The following is a 22791-nucleotide window of genomic DNA, read 5'->3' as shown; positions in this document are numbered from 1 at the left end:
TCCTCCTCTAATCGGGGTAGCAGCCTGCGTTTTGGGTAGCTCTTGGAGGGGCGTTCGAGTTCGTACTCTTCGGCCGCAAGGACTTCAGTCCATCTGTCAGCTAGTAAATCTTGATCAGCTCTAAGTTGTTGCTGCTTTTTCTTGAGGCTGCTTGCCGTGGCCATAAGCCTGCGTTTGAAACGCTCCTGTTCGACGGGATCCTCAGGCACGACAAATTCGTCATCGTCAAAGCTTGCCTCGTCTTCGGAGGGAGGCATGTAATTATCATCCTCTACCTCTCTGTCTGCCGCTCTCTCACTAGGGTTGGCTTCTCCATCCTCTTGTGCTGAACCCTGCTGGAGGGGGTTGTCTTCGGCACTTTCTGGGGTGTTATTGTCTCCCATGCCGGAATCACCATTCTTGCTGTGGCGGGATTTAGAGCGGCGCCGTTGACGCCGGCGCTTATGTTGTTTCTTGGAGGGGTCATCCTCTGTTGTTCCATCGCCGTTCCCATCTTTTGGGATGTCCACCATGTAGATGTAGTATGACAAGGCGGCCTTCCAGTGCCCTGTAGGCGCTGGTTCTTGGTCGTCTCCTACATCGCCGTCTATACCGTCGATGTCTTCGGAGTCGAAGTCGAGCATGTCGGTTAAATCATCGACAGTGGCTACGAAGTGGGTGGTGGGTGGGCTTTGAATTTCTTCGTCGTCCGCATCCCAGCCTTCCTGACCATAGTCCGGCCAGGGCTCTCCTGATAAAGAGAGAGACTTTGGTGAATTCAGGATGTCGCCAAAGGGCGAGTGCTGAAAGATGTCCGCGGCGGTGAACTCCATGATCGGCACCCAATCGGATTCGATCGGCAGGGGCGCGGAAGGTTCGGAGTCCGGAGAGGAGTTCGGCACCTCGGAGTCACAAGCTTCGCAAAGGACAGGGTTGGTGTTCGGCGCAATCGCCGTAGAGATAGCAGCCCCCGAGGCGGTGTCCAGCCACCCGTCCTCAATCGGCGCAGTCGGCTCCGAGCTAAAGGTCGGAGCGGACACTTGTGCGGCCTCCAGGGCATTGTCCGGCGGCAGAGCTAGATCATGCCCATCATGACAGTGCGGCGCGCTTGGCTGGGGCTCGAACCCGTCGAAGATCAAGTCTCCACGGATGTCAGCCATGTAGTTCAAACTTCCAAATCTGACCTGATGGCCAGGGGCGTAGCTTTCAATCTGCTCCAGATGGACAAGCGAATTGGCCCGCAGTGCAAAGCCACCGAATACGAAGATCTGTCCGGGGAGAAAAGTCTCACCCTGGACCGCATCATTGTTGATGATCGGAGGAGCCATCGGGCCTAAAGATGACGACACAGAGGAACTCTCAATGAAAGCACCAATGTCGGTGTCAAAACCGGCGGATCTCGGGTAGGGGGTCCCGAACTGTGCGTCTAGGCGGATGGTAACAGGAGACAAGGGACATGATGGTTTTACCCAGGTTCGTGTTGGAAATATGCCCTAGAGGCAATAATAAAAGGATTATTATTATATTTCCTTGTTCATGATAATTGTCTTTTATTCATGCTATAACTGTATTATCCAGAAATCGTAATACACGTGTGAATACATAGACCATAACATGTCCCTAGTGAGCCTCTAGTTGACTAGCTCGTTGGTCGATAGATAGTCATGGTTTCCTGACTATGGACATTAGATGTCATTGACAATGGGATCACATCATTAGGAGAATGATGTGATGGACGAGACCCAATCCTAAGCATAGCACAAGATCGTGTAGTTCGTTTTGCTAGAGCTTTTCCAATGTCAAGTATCTCTTCCTTAGACCATGAGATCGTGTAACTCCCGGATACCGTAAGAGTGCTTTGGGTGTACCAAACGTCACAACGTAACTGGGTGACTATAAAGGTGCACTACAGGTATCTCCAAAAGTGTCTGTTGGGTTGACACGGATCGAGACTGGGATTTGTCACTCCGTATGACGGAGAGGTATCTCTGGGCCCACTCGGTAATGCATCATCACAATGAGCTCAAAGTGACCAAGTGTTTGGTCACGGGATCATGCATTACGGTACGAGTAAAGTGACTTGCCGGTAACGAGACTGAACAAGGTATTGGGATACCGATGATCGCGTCTCGGGCATGTAACGTACCGAATGACAAAGGGAATTATATACGGGGTTGTTTGAATCCTCGACATCACGGTTCATCCGATGAGATCATCGAGGAGCATGTGGGAGCCAACATGGGTATCCAGATCCCGCTGTTGGTTATTGCCCGAGAGCCGTCTCGGTCATGTCTACGTGTCTCCCGAACCCGTAGGGTCTACACACTTAAGGTTCGGTGACGCTAGGGTTGTATGAATATGAGTATGCAGTATACCGAATGTTGTTCGGAGTCCCGGATGAGATCCCGGACGTCACGAGGAGTTTTGGAATGGTCCGGAGGTAAAGAATTATATATAGGAAGTGGTATTTCGGCCATCAGGAAAGTTTCGGGGTCACCCGGTATTGTACCGGGACCACCGGAAGGGTCCCGGGGGTCCACCGGGTGGGGCCACCCATCCCGGAGGGCCCCATGGGCTGAAGTGGGAGGGGAGCCAGCCCATAGTTGGCTGGTGCGCCCCCCTAGGCCCACCCCCTGCGCCTAGGGTTGAAACCCTAGGGTGGGGGGCGCACCACATGCCTTGGGGGGCACTCCTCCCCCCTTGGCCGCCGCCCCCTTGGGAGATTAAATCTCCCAGGGCCGGCGCCCCCCCTGGGGGCCTATATAAAGGGAGGGGGAGAGGGGCAGCCACACCTGAAGTCCTGGCGCCCCCTCCCCCTGCTACACCTCTTCCTCCTCCGTCACGTGCTTGGCAAAGCCCTGCCGGAGTGCTGCTGTTCCACCACCACCACGCCGTTGTGCTGCTACTAGAGCCATCATCATCAACCTCTCCTCCCCCATTGCTGGATCAAGAAGGAGGAGACGTCACACGCACCGTACGTGTGTTGAACGCGGAGGTGCCGTCCGTTCGGCGCTAGGATCTCCGGTGATCTGAATCACGGCGAGTACGACTCCATCATCACCGCTCCATCTAACGCTTTCGTACACGATCTACAAGTGGTATGTAGATGCAAACTCACTCCCTTGACTCGTTGCTTAGATGAACTCATAGATGGATCTTGGTGAAACCGTAGGAAAAATTTTAATTTTCTGCAACGTTCCCCAACAATGGCATCATGAGCTAGGTCTATGCGTAGTTCTCTATTGCACGAGTAGAACACAATTTTGTTGTGGGCGTAGATCTTGTCAACTTGCTTGCCGCTACTAGTCTTATCTTGCTTCAGCGGTATTGTGGGATGAAGGGGCCCGGACCAACCTTACACGTACGCTTACGTGAGACCGTTTCCACCGACTAACATGCACTAGTTGCATAAGGTGGCTGGCGGGTGTTTGTCTCTCCCACTTTAGTTGGAGCAGATTCGATGAAAAGGGTCCTTATGAAGGGTAAATAGAAGTTGACAAAATCACGTTGTGGTTATTCGTAGGTAAGAAAACGTTCTTGCTAGAACCCAATTGCAGCCACGTAAAAGATGCAACAACAATTAGAGGACGTCTAACTTGTTTTTGCAACAATTGTCATGTGATGTGATATGGCCAGAAGTTGTGATGAATGATGAATGATATATTGTGATGTATGAGATCATGTTCTTGTAATAGGAATCACGACTTGCATGTCGATGAGTATGACAACCGGCAGGAGCCATAGGAGTTGTCTTTATTTTTTGTATGACCTGTGTGTCATTGAAGAACGCCATGTAAACTACTTTACTTTATTACTAAACACGTTAGTCATAGAAGTAGAAGTAGTTGTTGGCGTGACAACTTCATGAAGACACGATGATGGAGATCATGGTGTCATGCCGGTGACAAGATGATCATGGAGCCCCGAAGATGAAGATCAAAGGAGCTATATGATATTGGCCATATCATGTCACTAGTTTATATAATTGCATGTGATGTTTATTATGTTTTATGCATCTTGTTTACTTAGAACGACGGTAGTAAATAAGATGATCCCTTACAACAATTTCAAGAAGTGTTCTCCCCTAACTGTGCACCGTTGCTAAAGTTCGTCGTTTCGAAGCACCACGTGATGATCGGGTGTGATAGATCCTTACGTTCACATACAACGGGTGTAAGACAGTTTTACACATGCAAAACACTTAGGGTTAACTTGACGAGCCTAGCATGTACAGACATGGCCTCGGAACACGGAGACCGAAAGTTCGAACACGAGTCGTATGGAAGATACGATCAACATGAGAATGTTCACCGACGATGACTAGTCCGTCTCACGTGATGATCGGACACGGCCTAGTCGACTCGGATCATGTAACACTTAGATGACCAAGGGGATGTCAAATCTGAGTGGAAATTCATTAAAATAATTTGATTAGATGAACTTAATTATCATGAACTTAGTCTAAAATCTTTGCAAAACATGTCTTGTAGATCAAATGGCCAACGCTCATGTCAACATGAACTTCAACGCGTTCCTAGAGAAAACCAAGCTGAAAGATGATGGCAGCAACTATACGGACTGGGTCCAGAACCTTAGGATCATCCTCATAGCTGCCAAGAAAGCATATGTCCTTGAAGCACCGTTAGGTGACCCACCTGCTCTCCCAGCACTGCAAGACGATTTGAACGTTTGGCAGACACGTGCTGATGATTACTCCCTTGTTCAGTGCGGCATGCTTTACAGCTTAGAACCGGGGCTCCAAAAGCGTTTTGAGCAACACGGAGCATATGAGATGTTCGAGGAGCTGAAACTAGTTTTCCAAGCTCATGCCCGGGTCGAGAGATATGAAGTCTCCGACAAGTTCTATAGTTGTAAGATGGAGGAAAACAGTTCTGTCAGTGAGCATATACTCAAAATGTCTGGATTGCACAGCCGCCTGTCCCAGCTGGACATTAACCTCCCGGATGAGGCGGTCATTGACAGAATCCTTCAGTCGCTCCCACCAAGCTACAAGAGCTTTGTGATGAACTATAATATGCAGGGGATGGTGAAGACCATTCCTGAAGTATTTTCAATGTTGAAGTCGGCAGAGGTTGAAATCAAGAAAGAACATCAAGTGTTGATGGTCAATAAGACCACTAAGTTCAAGAAGGGCAAGGGTAAGAAGAACTTCAAGAAGGACGGCAAAGATGTTGCCGCGCCCGGTAAGCCAGTTGCCGGGAAGAAGTCAAAGAATGGACCCAAGCCTGAGACTGAGTGCTTTTATTGCAAAGGGAAGGGTCACTGGAAGCGGAACTGCCCCAAATACTTAGCGGATAAGAAGGTCGGCAACACTAAAGGTATATTTGATATACATGTAATTGATGTGTACCTTACCAGTACTCGTAGTAACTCCTGGGTATTTGATACCGGTGCCGTTGCTCATATTTGTAACTCACAGCAGGAGCTGCGGAATAAGCGGAGACTGGCGAAGGACGAGGTGACAATGCGCGTCGGGAATGGTTCCAAGGTCGATGTGATCGCCGTCGGCACGCTACCTCTACATTTACCTACGGGATTAGTTATAAACCTTAATAATTGTTATTTGGTGCCAAGTTTGAGCATGAACATTGTATCTGGATCTCGTTTGATACGAGATGGCTACTCATTTAAATCCGAGAATAATGGTTGTCCTATTTATATGAGAGATATGTTTTATGGTCATGCCCCTATGGTCAATGGTTTATTCTTAATGAATCTCGAGCGTAATGTTACACATATTCATAGCGTGAATACCAAAAGATGTAAAGTTGATAACGATAGTCCCACATACTTGTGGCACTGCCGCCTTGGTCACATTGGTGTCAAGCGCATGAAGAAGCTCCATGCTGATGGACTTTTGGAGTCTCTCGATTATGAATCATTTGACACATGCGAACCATGCCTCATGGGCAAGATGACCAAGACTCCGTTCTCCGGAACAATGGAGCGAGCAACCAACTTGTTGGAAATCATACATACCGATGTGTGCGGTCCAATGAGCGTTGAGGCTCGCGGAGGATATCATTATGTTCTCACTCTCACTGATGACTTGAGTAGATATGGGTATGTCTACTTGATGAAACACAAGTCTGAGACCTTTGAAAAGTTCAAGGAATTTCAGAATGAGGTAGAGAATCAACGTGACCGAAAGATAAAATTCTTACGATCGGATCATGGAGGAGAATATTTAAGTCACGAATTTGGTACACACTTAAGAAAATGTGGAATCGTTTCACAACTCACGCCGCCTGGAACACCTCAGCGTAACGGTGTGTCCGAACGTCGTAATCGCACTCTATTGGATATGGTGCGGTCTATGATGTCTCTTACCGATTTACCGCTATCATTTTGGGGATACGCTCTAGAGACAGCTACATTCACTTTAAATAGGGCACCGTCTAAATCTGTTGAGACGACACCATATGAATTATGGTTTGGGAAGAAACCTAAGCTGTCGTTTCTAAAAGTTTGGGGATGCGATGCTTATGTCAAGAAACTTCAACCTGAAAAGCTCGAACCCAAGTTGGAAAAATGCGTCTTCATAGGATACCCTAAAGAAACCATTGGGTATACCTTCTACTTAAGATCCGAGGGCAAGATCTTTGTTGCCAAGAACGGATCCTTTCTGGAAAAAGAGTTTCTCTCGAAAGAACTAAGTGGGAGGAAAGTAGAACTCGATGAAGTACTACCTCTTGAATAGGATAGCAGTACAGCTCAGGAAAATGTTCCTGTGATGCCTACACCAACTGAAGAGGAAATTAATGATGATGATCAAGGTACTTCAGATCAAGTTGCTACTGAACTTCGTAGGTCCACAAGGACATGTTCCGCACCAGAATGGTACGGCAACCCTGTCCTGGAAATCATGTTGTTAGACAACGGTGAACCTTCGAACTATGAAGAAGCAATGGCAGGCTCAGATTGCAACAAATGGCTAGAAGCCATGAAATTCGAGATAGAATCCATGTATGAAAGCAAAGTATGGACTTTGACTGACTTTCCCGATGATCGGCGAGCGATAGAAAACAAATGGATCTTTAAGAAGAAGACTGGCGCGGATGGTAATGTCACCATCTATAAAGCTCGACTTATCGCTAAGGGTTATCGGCAAGTTCAAGGGATTGACTACGATGAGACTTTCTCTCCCGTAGCGAAGCTTAAGTCCGTCCGAATCATGTTAGCAATTGCCGCATACTATGATTATGAGATATGGCAGATGGACGTCAAAACGGCATTCCTCAACGGTTATCTTAAGGAAGAGCTGTATATGATGCAGCCGGAAGGTTTTGTCAATCCTTAGAACGCTAACAAAGTATGCAAGCTCCAGCGATCCATTTATGGGCTGGTGCAAGCATCTCAGAGTTGGAACATTCGCTTTGATGAGATGATCAAAGCGTTTGGGTTTATGCAGACTTATGGAGAAGCCTGCGTTTACAAGAAAGTGAGTCGGAGCTCTGTAGCATTTCTCATATTATATGTAGATGACATACTTTTGATGGGAAATGATATAGAATTCTTGGACAGCATTAAGGCCTACTTGAATAAGTGTTTTTCAATGAAGGACCTTGGAGAAGCTGCTTACATATTAGGCATCAAGATCTATAGGGATAGATCAAGACGCCTCATAGGTCTTTCACAGAGCACATACCTTGATAAGATTTTGAAGAAGTTCAAAATGGATCAGTCCAAGAAAGGGTTCTTGCCTGTATTGCAAGGTGTGAGATTGAGCTCGGCTCAATGCCCGACCACGGCAAAAGATAAAGAAGAGATGAGCGTCATCCCCTATGCCTCAGCCATAGGATCTATTATGTATGTCATGCTGTGTACCAGACCTGATGTAAACCTTGCCGTAAGTTTGGTAGGGAGGTACCAAAGTAATCCCGGCAAGGAACACTGGACAGCGGTCAAGAATATCCTGAAGTACCTGAAAAGGACAAAGGACATGTTTCTCGTTTATGGAGGTGACGAAGAGCTCGTCGTAAAGGGTTACGTCGACGCTAGCTTCGTTACAGATCTGGATGACTCTAAGTCACAAACCGAATATGTGTATATGTTGAATGGTGGAGCAGTAAGCTGGTGCAGCTGCAAGCAGAGCGTCGTGGCAGGATCTACATGTGAAGCGAAGTACATGGCAGCCTCGGAGGCAGCGCATGAAGCTATTTGGGTGAAGGAGTTCATCACCGACCTAGGAGTCATACCCAATGCGTCAGGGCTGATCAAACTCTTCTGTGACAACACTGGAGCTATTGCCCTTGCGAAGGAGCCCAGGTTTCACAAGAAGACCAGGCACATCAAGCGTCGTTTCAACTCCATCCGCGAAAATGTTCAAGATGGAGACATAGATATTTGCAAAGTACATATGGATCTGAATGTCGCAGATCCGTTGACTAAACCTCTCTCGCGAGCAAAACATGATCAACACCGGTACTCTATGGGTGTTCGATTCATCACAATGTAACTAGATTACTGACTCTAGTGCAAGTGGGAGACTATTGGAAATATGTCCTAGAGGCAATAATAAAAGGATTATTATTATATTTCCTTGTTCATGATAATTGTCTTTTATTCATGCTATAACTGTATTATCCGGAAATCGTAATACACGTGTGAATACATAGACCATAACATGTCCCTAGTGAGCCTCTAGTTGACTAGCTCGTTGGTCGACAGATAGTCATGGTTTCCTGACTATGGACATTAGATGTCATTGACAACGGGATCACATCATTAGGAGAATGATGTGATGGACGAGACCCAATCCTAAGCATAGCACAAGATCGTGTAGTTCGTTTTGCTAGAGCTTTTCCAATGTCAAGTATCTCTTCCTTAGACCATGAGATCGTGTAACTCCCAGATACCGTAAGAGTGCTTTGGGTGTACCAAACGTCACAACGTAACTGGGTGACTATAAAGGTGCACTACAGGTATCTCCGAAAGTGTCTGTTGGGTTGACACGGATCGAGACTGGGATTTGTCACTCCGTATGATGGAGAGGTATCTCTGGGCCCACTCGGTAATGCATCATCACAATGAGCTCAAAGTGACCAAGTGTTTGGTCACGGGATCATGCATTACGGTACGAGTAAAGTGACTTGCCGGTAACGAGACTGAACGAGGTATTGGGATACCGATGATCGAGTCTCGGGCATGTAACGTACCGAATGACAAAGGGAATTGTATACGGGGTTGTTCGAATTCTCGACATCGCGGTTCATCCGATGAGATCATCGAGGAGCATGTGGGAGCCAACATGGGTATCCAGATCCCGCTGTTGGTTATTGCCCGAGAGCCGTCTCGGTCATGTCTACGTGTCTCCCGAACCCGTAGGGTCTACACACTTAAGGTTCGGTGACGCTAGGGTTGTATGAATATGAGTATGCAGTATACCGAATGTTGTTCGGAGTCCCGGATGAGATCCCGAACGTCACGAGGAGTTTCGGAATGGTCCGGAGGTAAAGAATTATATATAGGAAGTGGTATTTCGGCCATCGGGAAAGTTTCGGGGTCACCCGGTATTGTACCGGGACCACCGGAAGGGTCCCGGGGGTCCATCGGGTGGGGACACCCATCCCGGAGGGCCCCATGGGTTGAAGTGGGAGGGGAGCCAGCCCATAGTGGGCTGGTGCGCCCCCCTAGGCCCACCCCCTGCGCCTAGGGTTGAAACCCTAGGGTGGGGGGGCGCACCACATGCCTTGGGGGGCACTCCTCCCCCCTTGGCCGCCGCCCCCTTGGGAGATTGAATCTACCAGGGCCGGCGCCCCCCCCCCCTGGGGGCCTATATAAAGGGAGGGGGAAGAGGGGCAGCCGCACCTGAAGTCCTGGCGCCCCCTCCCCCTGCTACACCTCTTCCTCCTCCGTCACGTGCTTGGCGAAGCCCTGCCAGAGTGCTGCTGTTCCACCACCACCACGCCGTTGTGCTGCTGCTGGAGCCACATCATCAGCCTCTCCTCCCCCCTTGCTGGATCAAGAAGGAGGAGACGTCACACGCACCGTACGTGTGTTGAACGCGGAGGTGCCGTCCGTTCGGCGCTAGGATCTCCGGTGATCTGAATCACGGCGAGTACGACTCCATCATCACCGCTCCATCTAACGCTTCCGTACGCGATCTACAAGTGGTATGTAGATGCAAACTCACTCCCTTGACTCGTTGCTTAGATGAACTCATAGATGGATCTTGGTGAAACCATAGGAAAAATTTTAATTTTCTGCAACGTTCCCCAACAGTTCGGGCCCTCTCGATGGAGGTAAAACCCTACTCATGCTTGATTAATATTGATGATATGGGTAGTACAAGAGTAGATCTACCACGAGATCAGAGAGGTTAAACCCTAGAAGCTAGCCTATGATATGATTGTTGTTCATCCTACGGACTAAAACCCTCCGGTTTATATAGGCACCAAAGAGGGTTAGGGTTACACAGAGTCGGTTACAATGGTAGGAGATCTACATATCCGTATCGCCAAGCTTGCCTTCCACGCCAAGGAAAGTCCCATCCGGACACGGGACGAAGTCTTCAATCTTGTATCTTCATAGTCCAGGAGTCTGGCCAAAGGTGATAGTTCGGCTATCCAGACACCCCTAATCCAGGACTCCCTCAATTATATTTATGAAAGTGGATTTGGAGAGGTCATGACTTTATTTAGTGATGATTCCACTATTTTGGAAGAGGTTCCAATTGATTATGAGAACAAAGTTGCTATCTATGATGATTATTGTGATGACTTGTATGCTATTAGGAATAATGATAACCATGAAGCTTGTCATCATGTTTTTAGTTTTCAATTGGATTATGCCTCACATGATAATTATTTTGTTGAGTTTGCTCCCACTACTATTCAAGAGAGGAAATTTGCTTATGTGGAGAGTAGTAAATTTTCTATGCTTCTAGATCATGAAAAGAATGCTTTAGGTGCTGGTTATATTGTTGAATTCATTCATGATGCTACTAAAAATTATTATGAGGGAGGAATATATGCTTGTAGTAATTGCAATAATATCAAGTTTCCTCTCTATGTGTTGAAAATCTTGAAGCTATGCTTGTTTTACCTTCCTATGCTAGTTGATTATTGTTCCCATAAGTTGTTCGCTCACAAAACCCCTATGCATAGGAAGTGGGTTAGACTTAAATGTGCTAGTCATATTCTTCATGATGCTCCCTTTATGTTTCAATTCTTATCTTTTATGTGAGCAATCATTGTCATCATCATGCCTAGCTAGAAAGGCATTAAAGAAAAGCGCTTGTTGGGAGACAACCCAATATTTACCCTTACTGTTTTTGTGTGTCCACATGATTATGCTACTGTAATAATCATGTTTTATAACTTTTGTTTCAATAAAGTGCCAAGTAAGACCTTTAGGATAGCTTACGGTGATAGTTGTTATGATCCTGCTGAGAATCAGAAACTTTTGCACCCAGTAAATTAGTTTTGAAAATTAACAAAAACGTGCTTCTGATCTGATTCTTTCTGCTATGAATTCGTACACAAATTTCTTAGGACTTCCTAATGTCGTAGGATTTTTGGAGTTCCAGAAGTATACATTTGATACAGATTACTACAGACTGTTCTGTTTTTGACAGATTCTGTTTTCTATGTGTTGTTTGCTTATTTTGATGAATCTATGAGTAGTATCGGAGGGTATGAACCATAGAGAAGTTGGAATACAGTAGATATTACACCAATATGAATTTAGAATGAGTTCACTTTAGTACCTAAGTGGTAGTTTTATTTTCTTATACTAACGGAGCTTACGAGTTTTCTGTTGAGTTTTCTGTTGTGGAGTTTTCATGTTTTGGGTAAAGATTCGATGGACTATGGAATAAGGAGTGGCAAGAGCCTAAGCTTGGGGATGCCCAAGGCACCCCAAGGTAATATCCAAGGACAGCCAAGAGCCTAAGCTTGGGGATGCCCCGGAAGGCATCCCCTCTTTCGTCTTCGTTCATCGGTAACTTTACTTGGAGCTATATTTTTATTCACCACATGATATGTGTTTTGCTTGGAGCATCATTTTATTTTGTTAGTATTAGCTTTATGTTATTTAGAATAATTTTTTGCATCTTTAGTTTCAATAAAAATGTCAAGGATAGCCTTTGCCATGCTTATTCTGCTAGTATACATGTTGCTGTTGCAAAGATTCCCTAGAAAAGTCAGAGCATGATATAATGTTGAAAATTTTTGCATAATGAGATCTGATAAATATTCTACAGCGTAGTATTTTTCTCATAATTGTTTGAGTTAGGGAAGTATGATGAATCTTGCATTTTTTACAGACTATACTGTTTGGCAGATTGCTGTTATGTTTGCATATGTTTGCTTGTTTAGTGATCCTATTTGAGGATAAAAGTATTAAAAATGCGGATACATTTAGTATGCAATGTGGAATAATAATTTTAGTGATTTGTTACAGTAGAAAATGATAAGGTTTTGCATTGGTTTATACTAACCTATCTCACGAGTTCTTGTTGAGTTTGGTGTGGATGAAGCTTTTGATAAAAAGAGAAACCATGATATGAGTGGAATTAAGGATACACAAAAGTTCAAGCTTGGGGATGCCCAAGGCACCCCAAGATAATATTTCAAGAAGTCTCAAGCATCTAAGCTTGGGGATGCCTCGGTAGGCATCCCACCTTTCTTCTTCAACAATTATCGGTTAGTATCGGTTGAGCCTAAGTTTTTGGTTCTTCACATGAGTTGTGCTATCCTTGCAATGTCATTTTATTTTGTTTTGCTTGCTGTTTGAATACAATATCAAGATATTAAATTCATAAATGAGAGAGAGGCTTCACATAGTTACATAATTATTTAGCTACTCATTGATCTTCACTTATATCTTTTTGGAGTAGTTTGTCATTTACTCGTGTGCTTCACTTATATCCTATGAGTAAATGGTTGAATGAGTTGAATGTCATAAATCTGAAATTATATATGTTTCATTTGCTTATCCCATGGGGAGTAATGACTTCACATCTAAGAAGTAGAGGTTGTAAATTTATTGAAGGTTAGCAAGCATTGTATTGGTCATTTGAACAATTCATGAAAGAATATTTAAGGAAGAGAGATTTCACATATAAATATACTATACTAGACATCTTTTATAATTGTGAGCACTCATTAAGTATGACATGCTAAAGAGTTGATGTTGGACAAGGAAGACAACGTAATGGGTTATGTTTTCTCACATCTCAGTTAAAGTATATTGTCATGGATCATTCAAACATGTTGAGCTTGCCTTTCCCCCTCATGCTAGCCAAATTCCTTGCACCAAGTAGAGATACTACTTGTGCTTCCAAATATCCTTAAACCCAGTTTTGTCATGAGAGTCCACTATACCTACCTATGGATTGAGTAAGATCCTTCAAGTAAGTTGTCATCCGTGCAAGCAATAAAAATTGCTCTCTAAATATGTATGATTTATTAGTGTGAAGAAAATAAGCTTTATACTATCTTGTTATGGAAGCAATAAAAGCGACGGACTGCATAATAAAGGTCCATATAGAAGTGGCAATATAAAGTGACGTTCTTTTGCATTAAGATTTTGTGCATCCAACCATAAAAGCGCTTGACAACCTCTGCTTCCCTCTGCGAAGGGCCTATCTTTTACTTTATGCAAGAGCCAAGGTGATCTTCACCTTTCCCTTTTTCATTTTATCCTTTGGCAAGCACCTCGTGTTGGAAAGATCCTGATATATATATCCAATTAGATGTAAGTTAGCATGAACTATTATTGTTGACATCACCCAAAGGTGAATACGTCGGGAGGCAACACTATAAGCCCCAATCTTTCTTGGTGTCTGATTAAAACTCCATAACCTTAAGTATTGCGTGAGTGTTAGCAATTGTAGAAGACTATATGATAGTTTAGTATGTGGAGTTTGCTAAATCAAAGCTCTGACATAGACCCTTCCTGAAAATAAGATGAATTGTAATTATTTGATGACTAAGAATGAAGTTTGCTAGTTTTCGAGAAAGTTTATGGTCTATGCTTTAACATGTGAATAGCTTGCTACTTGATCTTGAGAAGTTTTATGAGATGAACTACTGTTATGGCATATAATCATGCTAGAAAAGGTGATTGAAATTATCATTGATCAAACTTGTGCACCTTCTAGCATTCGCACTTCATAAATTCTTTCTTTTGTCATTTACCTACTCGAGGACGAGCAGGAATTAAGCTTGGGATGCTGATACGTCTCCAACGTATCTATAATTTATGAAGCATTCATGCTATTTTATTATCTGTATTGAATGATTACGGGCTTTATTAGACACTTTTATATTACTTTTGGGACTAACCTATTAACCGGAGGCCCAACCCATATTGCTGTTTTATTGCCTGTTTCAATATTTCGAAGAAAAGGAATATCAAACGGAGTTCAAACGGAATGAAACCTTCGGGAGCGTTATTTTTGGAACGAACATGACCCGGGAGACTTGGAGTACAAGCCAGGGAACCTTCGAGGAGGCCAGGAGATAGGAGGGCGTGCCCACCCCCCTGGGCGCGCCCCCTGTCTCGTGGGCCCCTCGAGGCTCCCCCGACCGACTTCTTTCATCTATATATTCCCATATACCCTAAAACCATTGAATACGAACATAGATCGGGAGTTCCGCCGCCGCAAGCCTCTGTAGCCACCAAAAACCTCTCAGGAGCCCGTTCCGGCACCCTAGCGAAGGGGGAACCTATCACCGGTGGCCATCTTCATCATCCGGCACTCTCCATGACGAGGAGGGAGTTGTTCACCCTCGGGGCTGAGGGTATGTACCAGTAGCTATGTGTTTGATCTCTCTCTCTCTCTCTCTCTCTCTCTCTCTCTCTCTCTCTCTCTCTCGTGTTCTCTCTATGGCACGATCTTTATGTATCGCGAGCTTTGCTATTATAGTTGGATCTTATGATGTTTCTCCCCCTCTACTCTCTTGTGATGAATTGAGTTTTCCTCTTGAAGTTATCTTATCGGATTGAGTCTTTAATGATTTGAGAACACTTGATGTATGTCTTGCCGTGTTTATCTGTGGTGACAATGGGATATCACGTGATCCACTTGATGTATATTTTGGTGATCAACTTGCGGGTTCCGCCCATGAACCTATGCATAAGGGTTGGCACACATTTTCGTCTTGACTCTCCGGTAGAAACTTTGGGACACTCTTTGAAGTACTTTGTGTTGGTTGAATAGATGAATCTGAGATTGTGTGATGCATATCGTATAACCATGCCCACAGATATTTGAGGTGATAATGGAGTATCTAGGTGACATTAGGGTTTTGGTTGATTTGTGTCTTAAGGTGTTATTCTAGTATGAACTCTATGATAGATTGAACGGAAAGAACAGCTTCATTTTATTTTACTACGGACTCTTGAATAGATAGAACAGAAAGGATAACTTTGAGGTGGTTTCATACCCTACCATAATCTCTTCGTTTGTTCTCCTCTATTAGTGGCTTTGGAGTGACTCTTTGTTGCATGTTGAGGGATAGTTATACGATCCAACTATGTTATTATTGTTGAGAGAACTTGCACTAGTGAAAGTATGAACCTTAGGCCTTGTTTCCTACCATTGCAATACCGTTTACGCTCACTTTTATCATTAGTTACCTTGCTGTCTTTATAATTTCATATTACAAAAACTTATATCTACCATCCATATTGCACTTGTATCACCATCTCTTCGCCGAACTAGTGCACCTATACAATTTACCATTGTGTTGGGTGTGTTGGGGACACAAGAGACTCTTTGTTATTTGGTTGCAGGGTTGCTTGAGAGAGACCATCTTCATCCTACGCCTCCCACGGATTGATAAAACTTAGGTCATCCACTTGAGGGAAATTTGCTACTGTCCTACAAACATGTGCACTTGCAGGCCCAACAACATCTATAAGAAGAAGGTTGTGTAGTAGACATCAACTTCGTGTACAAAATGGACAATCTCTTTCGAAGTATCGGAGTTTCGGACAAAAACTCATCTATTAGAAAGGCATTTCATTTTTTAAAACTTATTTCAACTACATACGTTTGTGCATTCATTACGCATCATTCGAAGCCACATCATCAATTTTCAACCCTATGTAACTTTATTTGCTATTTTTCATGCATTTACTGATTTTTTGAGCTAAATGACCCTGAAATTCAAAATCACTACAAATGAACTATGAAAAGGTTGAAAGTTGGCATGGTATCATCATTTCACCCACATAGCATGTGCTAAAAAGTTGAGAGGGTTACAGTAAAAACAGGATGCACTTCGTGTATGAAATGAGCAATCTCTTTTGAAGTATCAGTGTTTCAGACGAAAACTCATCTGTTACAAAGGCATTTCATTTTTTTTAAACTTATTTCAACTACAGACATTTTGTGCGTTTAGTATGCACCATTCAAAGCCACATCATCAATTTTCAACCCTTTCTGACTTCATTTGCTATTTTTCATGCATTTACTAATTTGTTTGAGCAAAATGACCCTGAAATTAAAAAGCACTACAAAATAAACTATGAAAAGGTTGAAAGTTGGCATGGTATCTTCATTTCACCACATAACATGAGCTAAAAAGTTGAGGTGGTTACGGCAAAAACTGGATGCACTTCGTGTACAAAATGGACAATCTCTTTCGAAGTATCAAGGTTTCAGACGATAACTCATCTGTTACAAAGGCATTTCATTTTTTAGAACTTATTTCAACTCTAGACTTTTTGTGCATTTAGTATGCACCATTTGAAGCCATGTCATCAATTTTCAACCCTTTCTGACTTCATTTGCTATTTTCCATGCATTTACTGATTGTTTGAGCTAAATGACCCTGAAATTGAAAAACACTACAAATGAACTCTGAAAAGGTTGAACGTTGGCATGGTATCATCATTTCGCCCACATAGCATGTGCTAAAAAGTTGAGAGGGTTACAGCAAAAACTGGATGCACTTCGTGTACAAAATGGACAATCTCTTTCGAAGTATTAGGGTTTCAGAAGAAAACTCATCTGTTACAAAGCTATTTCATTTTTTTAAATAACCTAAGTATTAAAAAATTGAATATAATGATAAAACACACTAATATTAAACAGAAGAAAAAAGAATCACTGAAAAATCTATTTTAAGGTAAAGTTACTCACAAACTAGTGATTCACACAAAATTCAAATAATTCAAATTTAAACTATCCAAATTTGAGAACTACTGGCACTAACAGAAAGTTAATAACTTTTTTACCTAAAGCAAAAAGATTCACAAAGAAACTCTAAATAAAGGAAAAAAACAACTCAAAAACAAAAGAAAATAAATAAAGTAGAAAACGAAAAAAGAAAAATAAATAAATTAAAAAAGCCCGCCTACTGGGCCACAACGGCCTGCATACGACTAGAAACCCAACCTGTAGTTGGGCCAGGATGCTAGCCCGCAAGGCCTAGTAGGCCCATAGGGCAGCGCAGGTGAGGTAGGCCCAAAAGGCCTGCTTTAGAGAGGAGCTCGAAGGAGCAGCCGTGGTTGGGTTTATAAACCAGTGCGACTGCCCTTCGCTGGGCGAGGAGGGACTAAACTTCGTGCATCGCAGCTGTGGCAGCGCACCACGTTTAGTCGTGGTTGGTGTCTCCAACCGTGACTAAAGCCCCCCCCCCCCTTTAGTCCTAGTTGGAGCCACCAACCGCGACTAAAGGTGGTCGCTTCCCACCGCTTGGTCTGGCCAAAATTCACCTATATATACAACACTTATGATTTTTTTCACTCCATTCATCCTCTTTCGCCCCGCCGACTACCTCGACGACACCGTCAGGCTGCCCGGCTGCACCGTCGCCGCCGCCGGCGGCATCCACGCGCAGCGCTCGAGCCCGCCCGCGCCGCTCTCCACGCGTGCCTCGTCAGCGCCTCCCACACGCCCGTGTCATCGTCCTCTCCGATCGAGCCCGCGCGTTGGCGCCTTGCTCCCCTCCGACCCCACCCCGACGAGCCTGTGCGCCGACGCCTCACTCCTCTGATCCCCTGCCCCGACGAGCCCGCGTCGCTCCTCCACGCCGCCCGACCCCCACCCCGACGACCCGCCCCCCTGAGTGAGCTCCGACGGCGGCCATCTTTTTTTTCATTGTTGTTTATCTTTTATTTGTGTTATATAGATGAGTAGGAATTAAATGTATACGTAGATGAACGTTAGATGTATATGTATGTATATGAATAATGTTATGTACTATATATGTTACTTGAGTATAGGAATTTTTGATGTTAGATGTATAATAATGTATATGTATGTTAGGAATGTTAAATGTTTCAGATAATTATTTTATACAATGTATATGTGTAGATGAATGGTGAAATTTACATAGATTTTCTGTTTTTAGTTTTTATACTTATAGGAAAAAGTTGCATAGGAAAAAGTTGACCATATACATATATATATATATATATATATATATATATATATATATATATATATATATATATATATATATATATATATATATATTTGTTAGAAGGACTATAAGTGGGAAAAGTTTCGGAGTTTTTTGAGAAAGGAATATTATTAGGGTAGTTATAACCTAGGAATGGGACATTATAACTGAAAAGAGGATATTTCGCTCAAAATTTCCTAATAAAATGACAAAGTTTGAATTTTGACATATGCGACATTTGATCATATGTCAAAGTTTGATCTAGAGTGAAATATGATCAAATATGCAACATTTGATGATGTGTCAAAGTTTGAATTTTTACATAGATACAAGAATGACATAGATGTACATTTGAGAGCAAGTTTGAATTTTGAAATCCAATGTAACTAGAATTTTGACATTTGATCCAATGTATAGCAATTAGTATTTGCAAAAGTTGCATATTTTAATGTATTTGCAAAAGTTTGTTATGTATTTGGAATTAGTTAGTATATGTATGTATAGTACAATAGATTTTCTTAGTCCTTTAATAAGGGACTTATCAAGAATGCCCCCATTATGAATGTGTACAAGTTGATCTATTTTTTTCTGATCTCATATATATATATCTTTATCTTTATCTAATAATAAAGAGAATTGGGTTTCTGTCGTCCGTCATATAAATTGCCTCTGAAGTTGTCCCAATTGACTATCTTAAAAATGCACGGGAGACCAGGGTTCGATCCCTGGTCGTGCATACCCTTTTTCTCCCTCCCCTTTTCTGCAATATATATAGCAGGCCGTAATGGGCCGGCCCGTAGTGACGCCCCTGTTTTTCTTTTGCTTTTTTCCTTTCTCATTTTTTTTCTTTCTTTAAATTACTCTGGGATTTCCAGAAAAAAAATCAAAAAAGTTGCGAGTACTGAGAAAATATATAGATACATCATAAAATGTTTGTGAATTCAAAAAACATTTGAGAAATCATAAAAAATTCGTGATTTAAAAACAAAACTGTTCGCATATTTAAAAAAATCGTGATTTAAAAAAAATAAAATAAAAATTCATGATTTATAAAAATATGATCGTTTATTCAAAACATATTTGGGAATTTGAAAATAATGTCCATGAAATTTTAGAAAATGTTCACAAAAATTAAAACTGATTCTTAAGTAACGAACAAAACAAACCATCGCTTAGGCAAAGGTTTTATTAGGGGTTTTGTAGAGGTTTCATTAGGGGATCATAAAATGTTCATGATTAAAAAAATTGTTTGCATATTATAAAAAAATCATGATTTTAAAAACAATGAAATAAAAAATGTTCATGATTTATAAAAATATAATCGTGTTTTCAACACATATTTGGGAATTTTAAAACAATGTCCCGAGCCCAAAAAAGTTGACACATCTTGCTATGGGTTACTTTTTGTAAACTATATGAAAATGACAAAATGTCCGTTTTGCCTCCGTACACAACTATTCTCGTACCAAAGTTCTACTGGTTCTGGAAAACATCGCTACGCTAGGTCAATGTGAGACACATCATGCATTAGTCTAACTAAGGCAGGGGGTCCAACAATGTAGTTTGCTCAACCGAAAAATTATTTTGTTGTGGCACCTTAGGAAATTAAGTCGTGATGAGACCATCACATTTTCATCATAACGCACTTGGACATAGTTTGTGAAATGACATATTGAAAATCCTTGTCTCATCCTGGCATTTGATTTAGATCTTTTTATCTCTATTATATCTATATAATCTGATTGTTTTTCTCCCGGTGCAATGCACGGGCATATTTGCTATATATATATATATATATATATATATATATATATATATATATATATATATATATATATATATATATATATATATATATATATATATATATATAGAGGGTGAGTCTATGATAACATTCTGCTAACATTGCCCCCGACCCACCCGACCTTCTTCCCCCACGCCATACCCCAAATCCTCCTCCACCTTCTTCCCTGCACCACACCCCGACCCCCTCCACCATCTTCCCCGCACCCACAGGACACCCACCTACCCCTGCCCCGGTGAGCCACCGCCGCGCCTGCCGGCAACGAATCTCACCTCCCACGCCTCCCCGCGCACGGCCGCATGATTTGGACGGCCTTAGGGCCCGCCCTGCCGCCGTCACCTCAGGGGCCGAGCCGCCACTCCAGAACCCGCGCCGCAACCTCCTCATAGCCCGCGCCGCCATTGGATGATGGCTGCCACGGGGGGCCAGGCAGGGACGGATCTGAGCTTTTCACCCATGAACCTCCTCCCAAAACGCGTCCCGTTCACCTCGCTGGACCTACTCCGACGATAACGCTACCTCCACAACATGCCTGGATCCAGGTCGCCATCGATACACCTCCACCATTCATCTGGATCGAGGTCGCCTGCGAGGTTAATCGCTTGGGGATCCAACACTTCTTCTCCAACCAGATCGAGCAGTGGTTTGAGGTGCCCCGATGTGTCGCGCGTACCTCCCCTCGCTCCCCCGTTCGCTCACCGCCGCCAAGATCCGGTAAGCCTAAAAGGCATGGCCACCCCTCCTCCCCTCCCACCCCATGCCCCCTTCTCCATCTCACCCACCACCACCATGTGCAGGCACCGGGAGGCCACCTACCTTCCTCTCTCGAGCTTCTCTGCAGGTGAGCATGGGGAGTGCCTCCCTGTGAGCACCGGCTCCGTCCGCGGGATCTAAACTCCCCCCTCTCTCAATGGATTCATGGTGGGGCAGTCCGGCATGCGCACGCGTGCAGCACGGTTGTGGCGTCGAGGCAGCTCGTGTTGTTCCTTCAGGTAGTGGAGCGTTAGTCTTTAGTTCAGAAAATAATTGTTTAGATTTTGCTGATGCAGTGCGGTGAGCAATTCAACTGTGTATTTCTGAGATTTCAACGGTGGCCTGGGATTGCGCCGCCCGTGCCCTGCATCGCCAGCGGCCTGGGCTCGCACCGCCCGTGCCCTGCATCGCCAGCGGCCTCGGCTCGCACCGGCAAGCAGCTCCCCCGCGACCCCTGGAGCCGGACCCTCCCCTCCCCTGCCGCGCGACTCTGCTCTGCTCCTTCCGCCATCCCCGCGCGACTCTCGCAGCCGGATCCACCCCTCCACTTCTGCAACTCCTCTCTGCTCCTCCCTCCCGCCATCCCCGCGCCACCACGACGGGCTACCAGCACGGGCAGCTGCTGCCGTCCACAACGCCCTACCCAGCGAGCCCCGCCTGGCCACGGCTCCTCAAGCGGCTGTACTCGACGGTGCTCGCGCAGTACTCTGACTCCGGCCCGCGGTGGAACTGCATTGGTACCCTGCCTCCCACCCCTCCCCTCCCAATCCCCGCCTTGACCGGGCCACCACTTCCCTTGCTCTCGGATCTGGAGCCCTGCTCCTCCCTAACGAGTTGCACATCCTGCTGACCTCCACCTCCTTTTCTGTGCAGCTTGGCCTCGTGCCGCATGCAGTTTGTTGCTCCTCTCCATGTGGTCCATGCACAGGTTGCACCACCATGGCTCGCTGGTAGTACTATCATCAGCAAGTCCGCTAGAAAAACAGGGTGTCCCATGCTGTAGTTTGGCTAGGGGCAGCACGGGGTTCAGTTTATTTTAGTTTTCAGATTTGCAGTGTAGTCCAAGCTATTCATTATTTTGTCAGATCCACGACTCTGCGTGGGCTGCAATTGTTGAAAAACAGAAATACGTGGATGAAGTTCATTGTGTGTTTTCTCTGAAGAGAAATCGAGTGAAAATTGCAGTCTGTTGTTGTTTTGCTCTCGGGGTTCATTTTACTTTTCTCTTTGTAGGGAAGATGAAGTGATGCAGTTCGGTTGCATGCCCAGTTACTCAATTTTGTTGTTGCTGAGATCTGCACTTCATTGTGAAAAACTGAAGTTCGTGTAGCCCATAGAATTTTTTGTGGTTCGACTGGTCGAGAGTACAAATTTTGTATGTGTGTGTCTGTGTCAAACAATCAGATAGATGTGAAGCTCACTTTGTTCTCTCGCCTGGTTAGCTATAAAACTCCTAAGTGGTTCACTATATCAATGCAACAACTGCAGTGCGTTTGGTCCTCGATGTGGTTCACTTTTGAGAGTCATGTTCTTCACTTGCGCACAACATTGAAATGCGATTTTTTTTTAGCAAAACAATAAAAAAAGTAATGTGGTTCGCTTAAATATATGTCGCGATTCACTTGCCCCATCTGTGCGGTCAACTCTTGTTCATAGAAACGTTGAAAAAAGACAACAAAAACTTGTTTGAGAAAATCTACGCCCGACAAAAGAAATTATGCAGCTCGCTTGCCTGTCCGATGCAGTGCGGTTTTCATTCCGAAGAAGTGCGGTCGGCCATATGATGTTGTTCATCTCGTAAGTGCAAAAAAAAAAATTACGAAAGCGGAAAAAAAAGTAATGCGGTTCACTTTTTGATAGTGTTGTCTTCAT

The 22791-nt window shown here is 44.1% G+C and overlaps 1 protein-coding gene across 1 annotated transcript in view; it reads left to right on the top strand.

The window, feature by feature from the left end:
- Positions 1-22423, top strand: part of LOC123157740 (uncharacterized protein DKFZp434B061) — a 73705-nt gene extending 51282 nt beyond the window's left edge. The window contains exons 2-5 of the mRNA XM_044575964.1: positions 20556-20880; positions 20964-21007; positions 21216-21656; positions 21793-22423. Of these exons, the coding sequence (XP_044431899.1) occupies positions 20556-20880; positions 20964-21007; positions 21216-21656; positions 21793-21873 (891 nt within the window). The 3' untranslated portion in view covers positions 21874-22423. The remainder of the gene's footprint in view (positions 1-20555; positions 20881-20963; positions 21008-21215; positions 21657-21792) is intronic.
- Positions 22424-22791: the final 368 nt, after the last annotated feature.

This window comes from Triticum aestivum, chromosome 7B (genome assembly GCF_018294505.1).
Source record: "Triticum aestivum cultivar Chinese Spring chromosome 7B, IWGSC CS RefSeq v2.1, whole genome shotgun sequence".
NCBI lineage: Eukaryota > Viridiplantae > Streptophyta > Magnoliopsida > Poales > Poaceae > Triticum > Triticum aestivum.
This window is presented reverse-complemented; position numbering and strand designations above follow the sequence as displayed.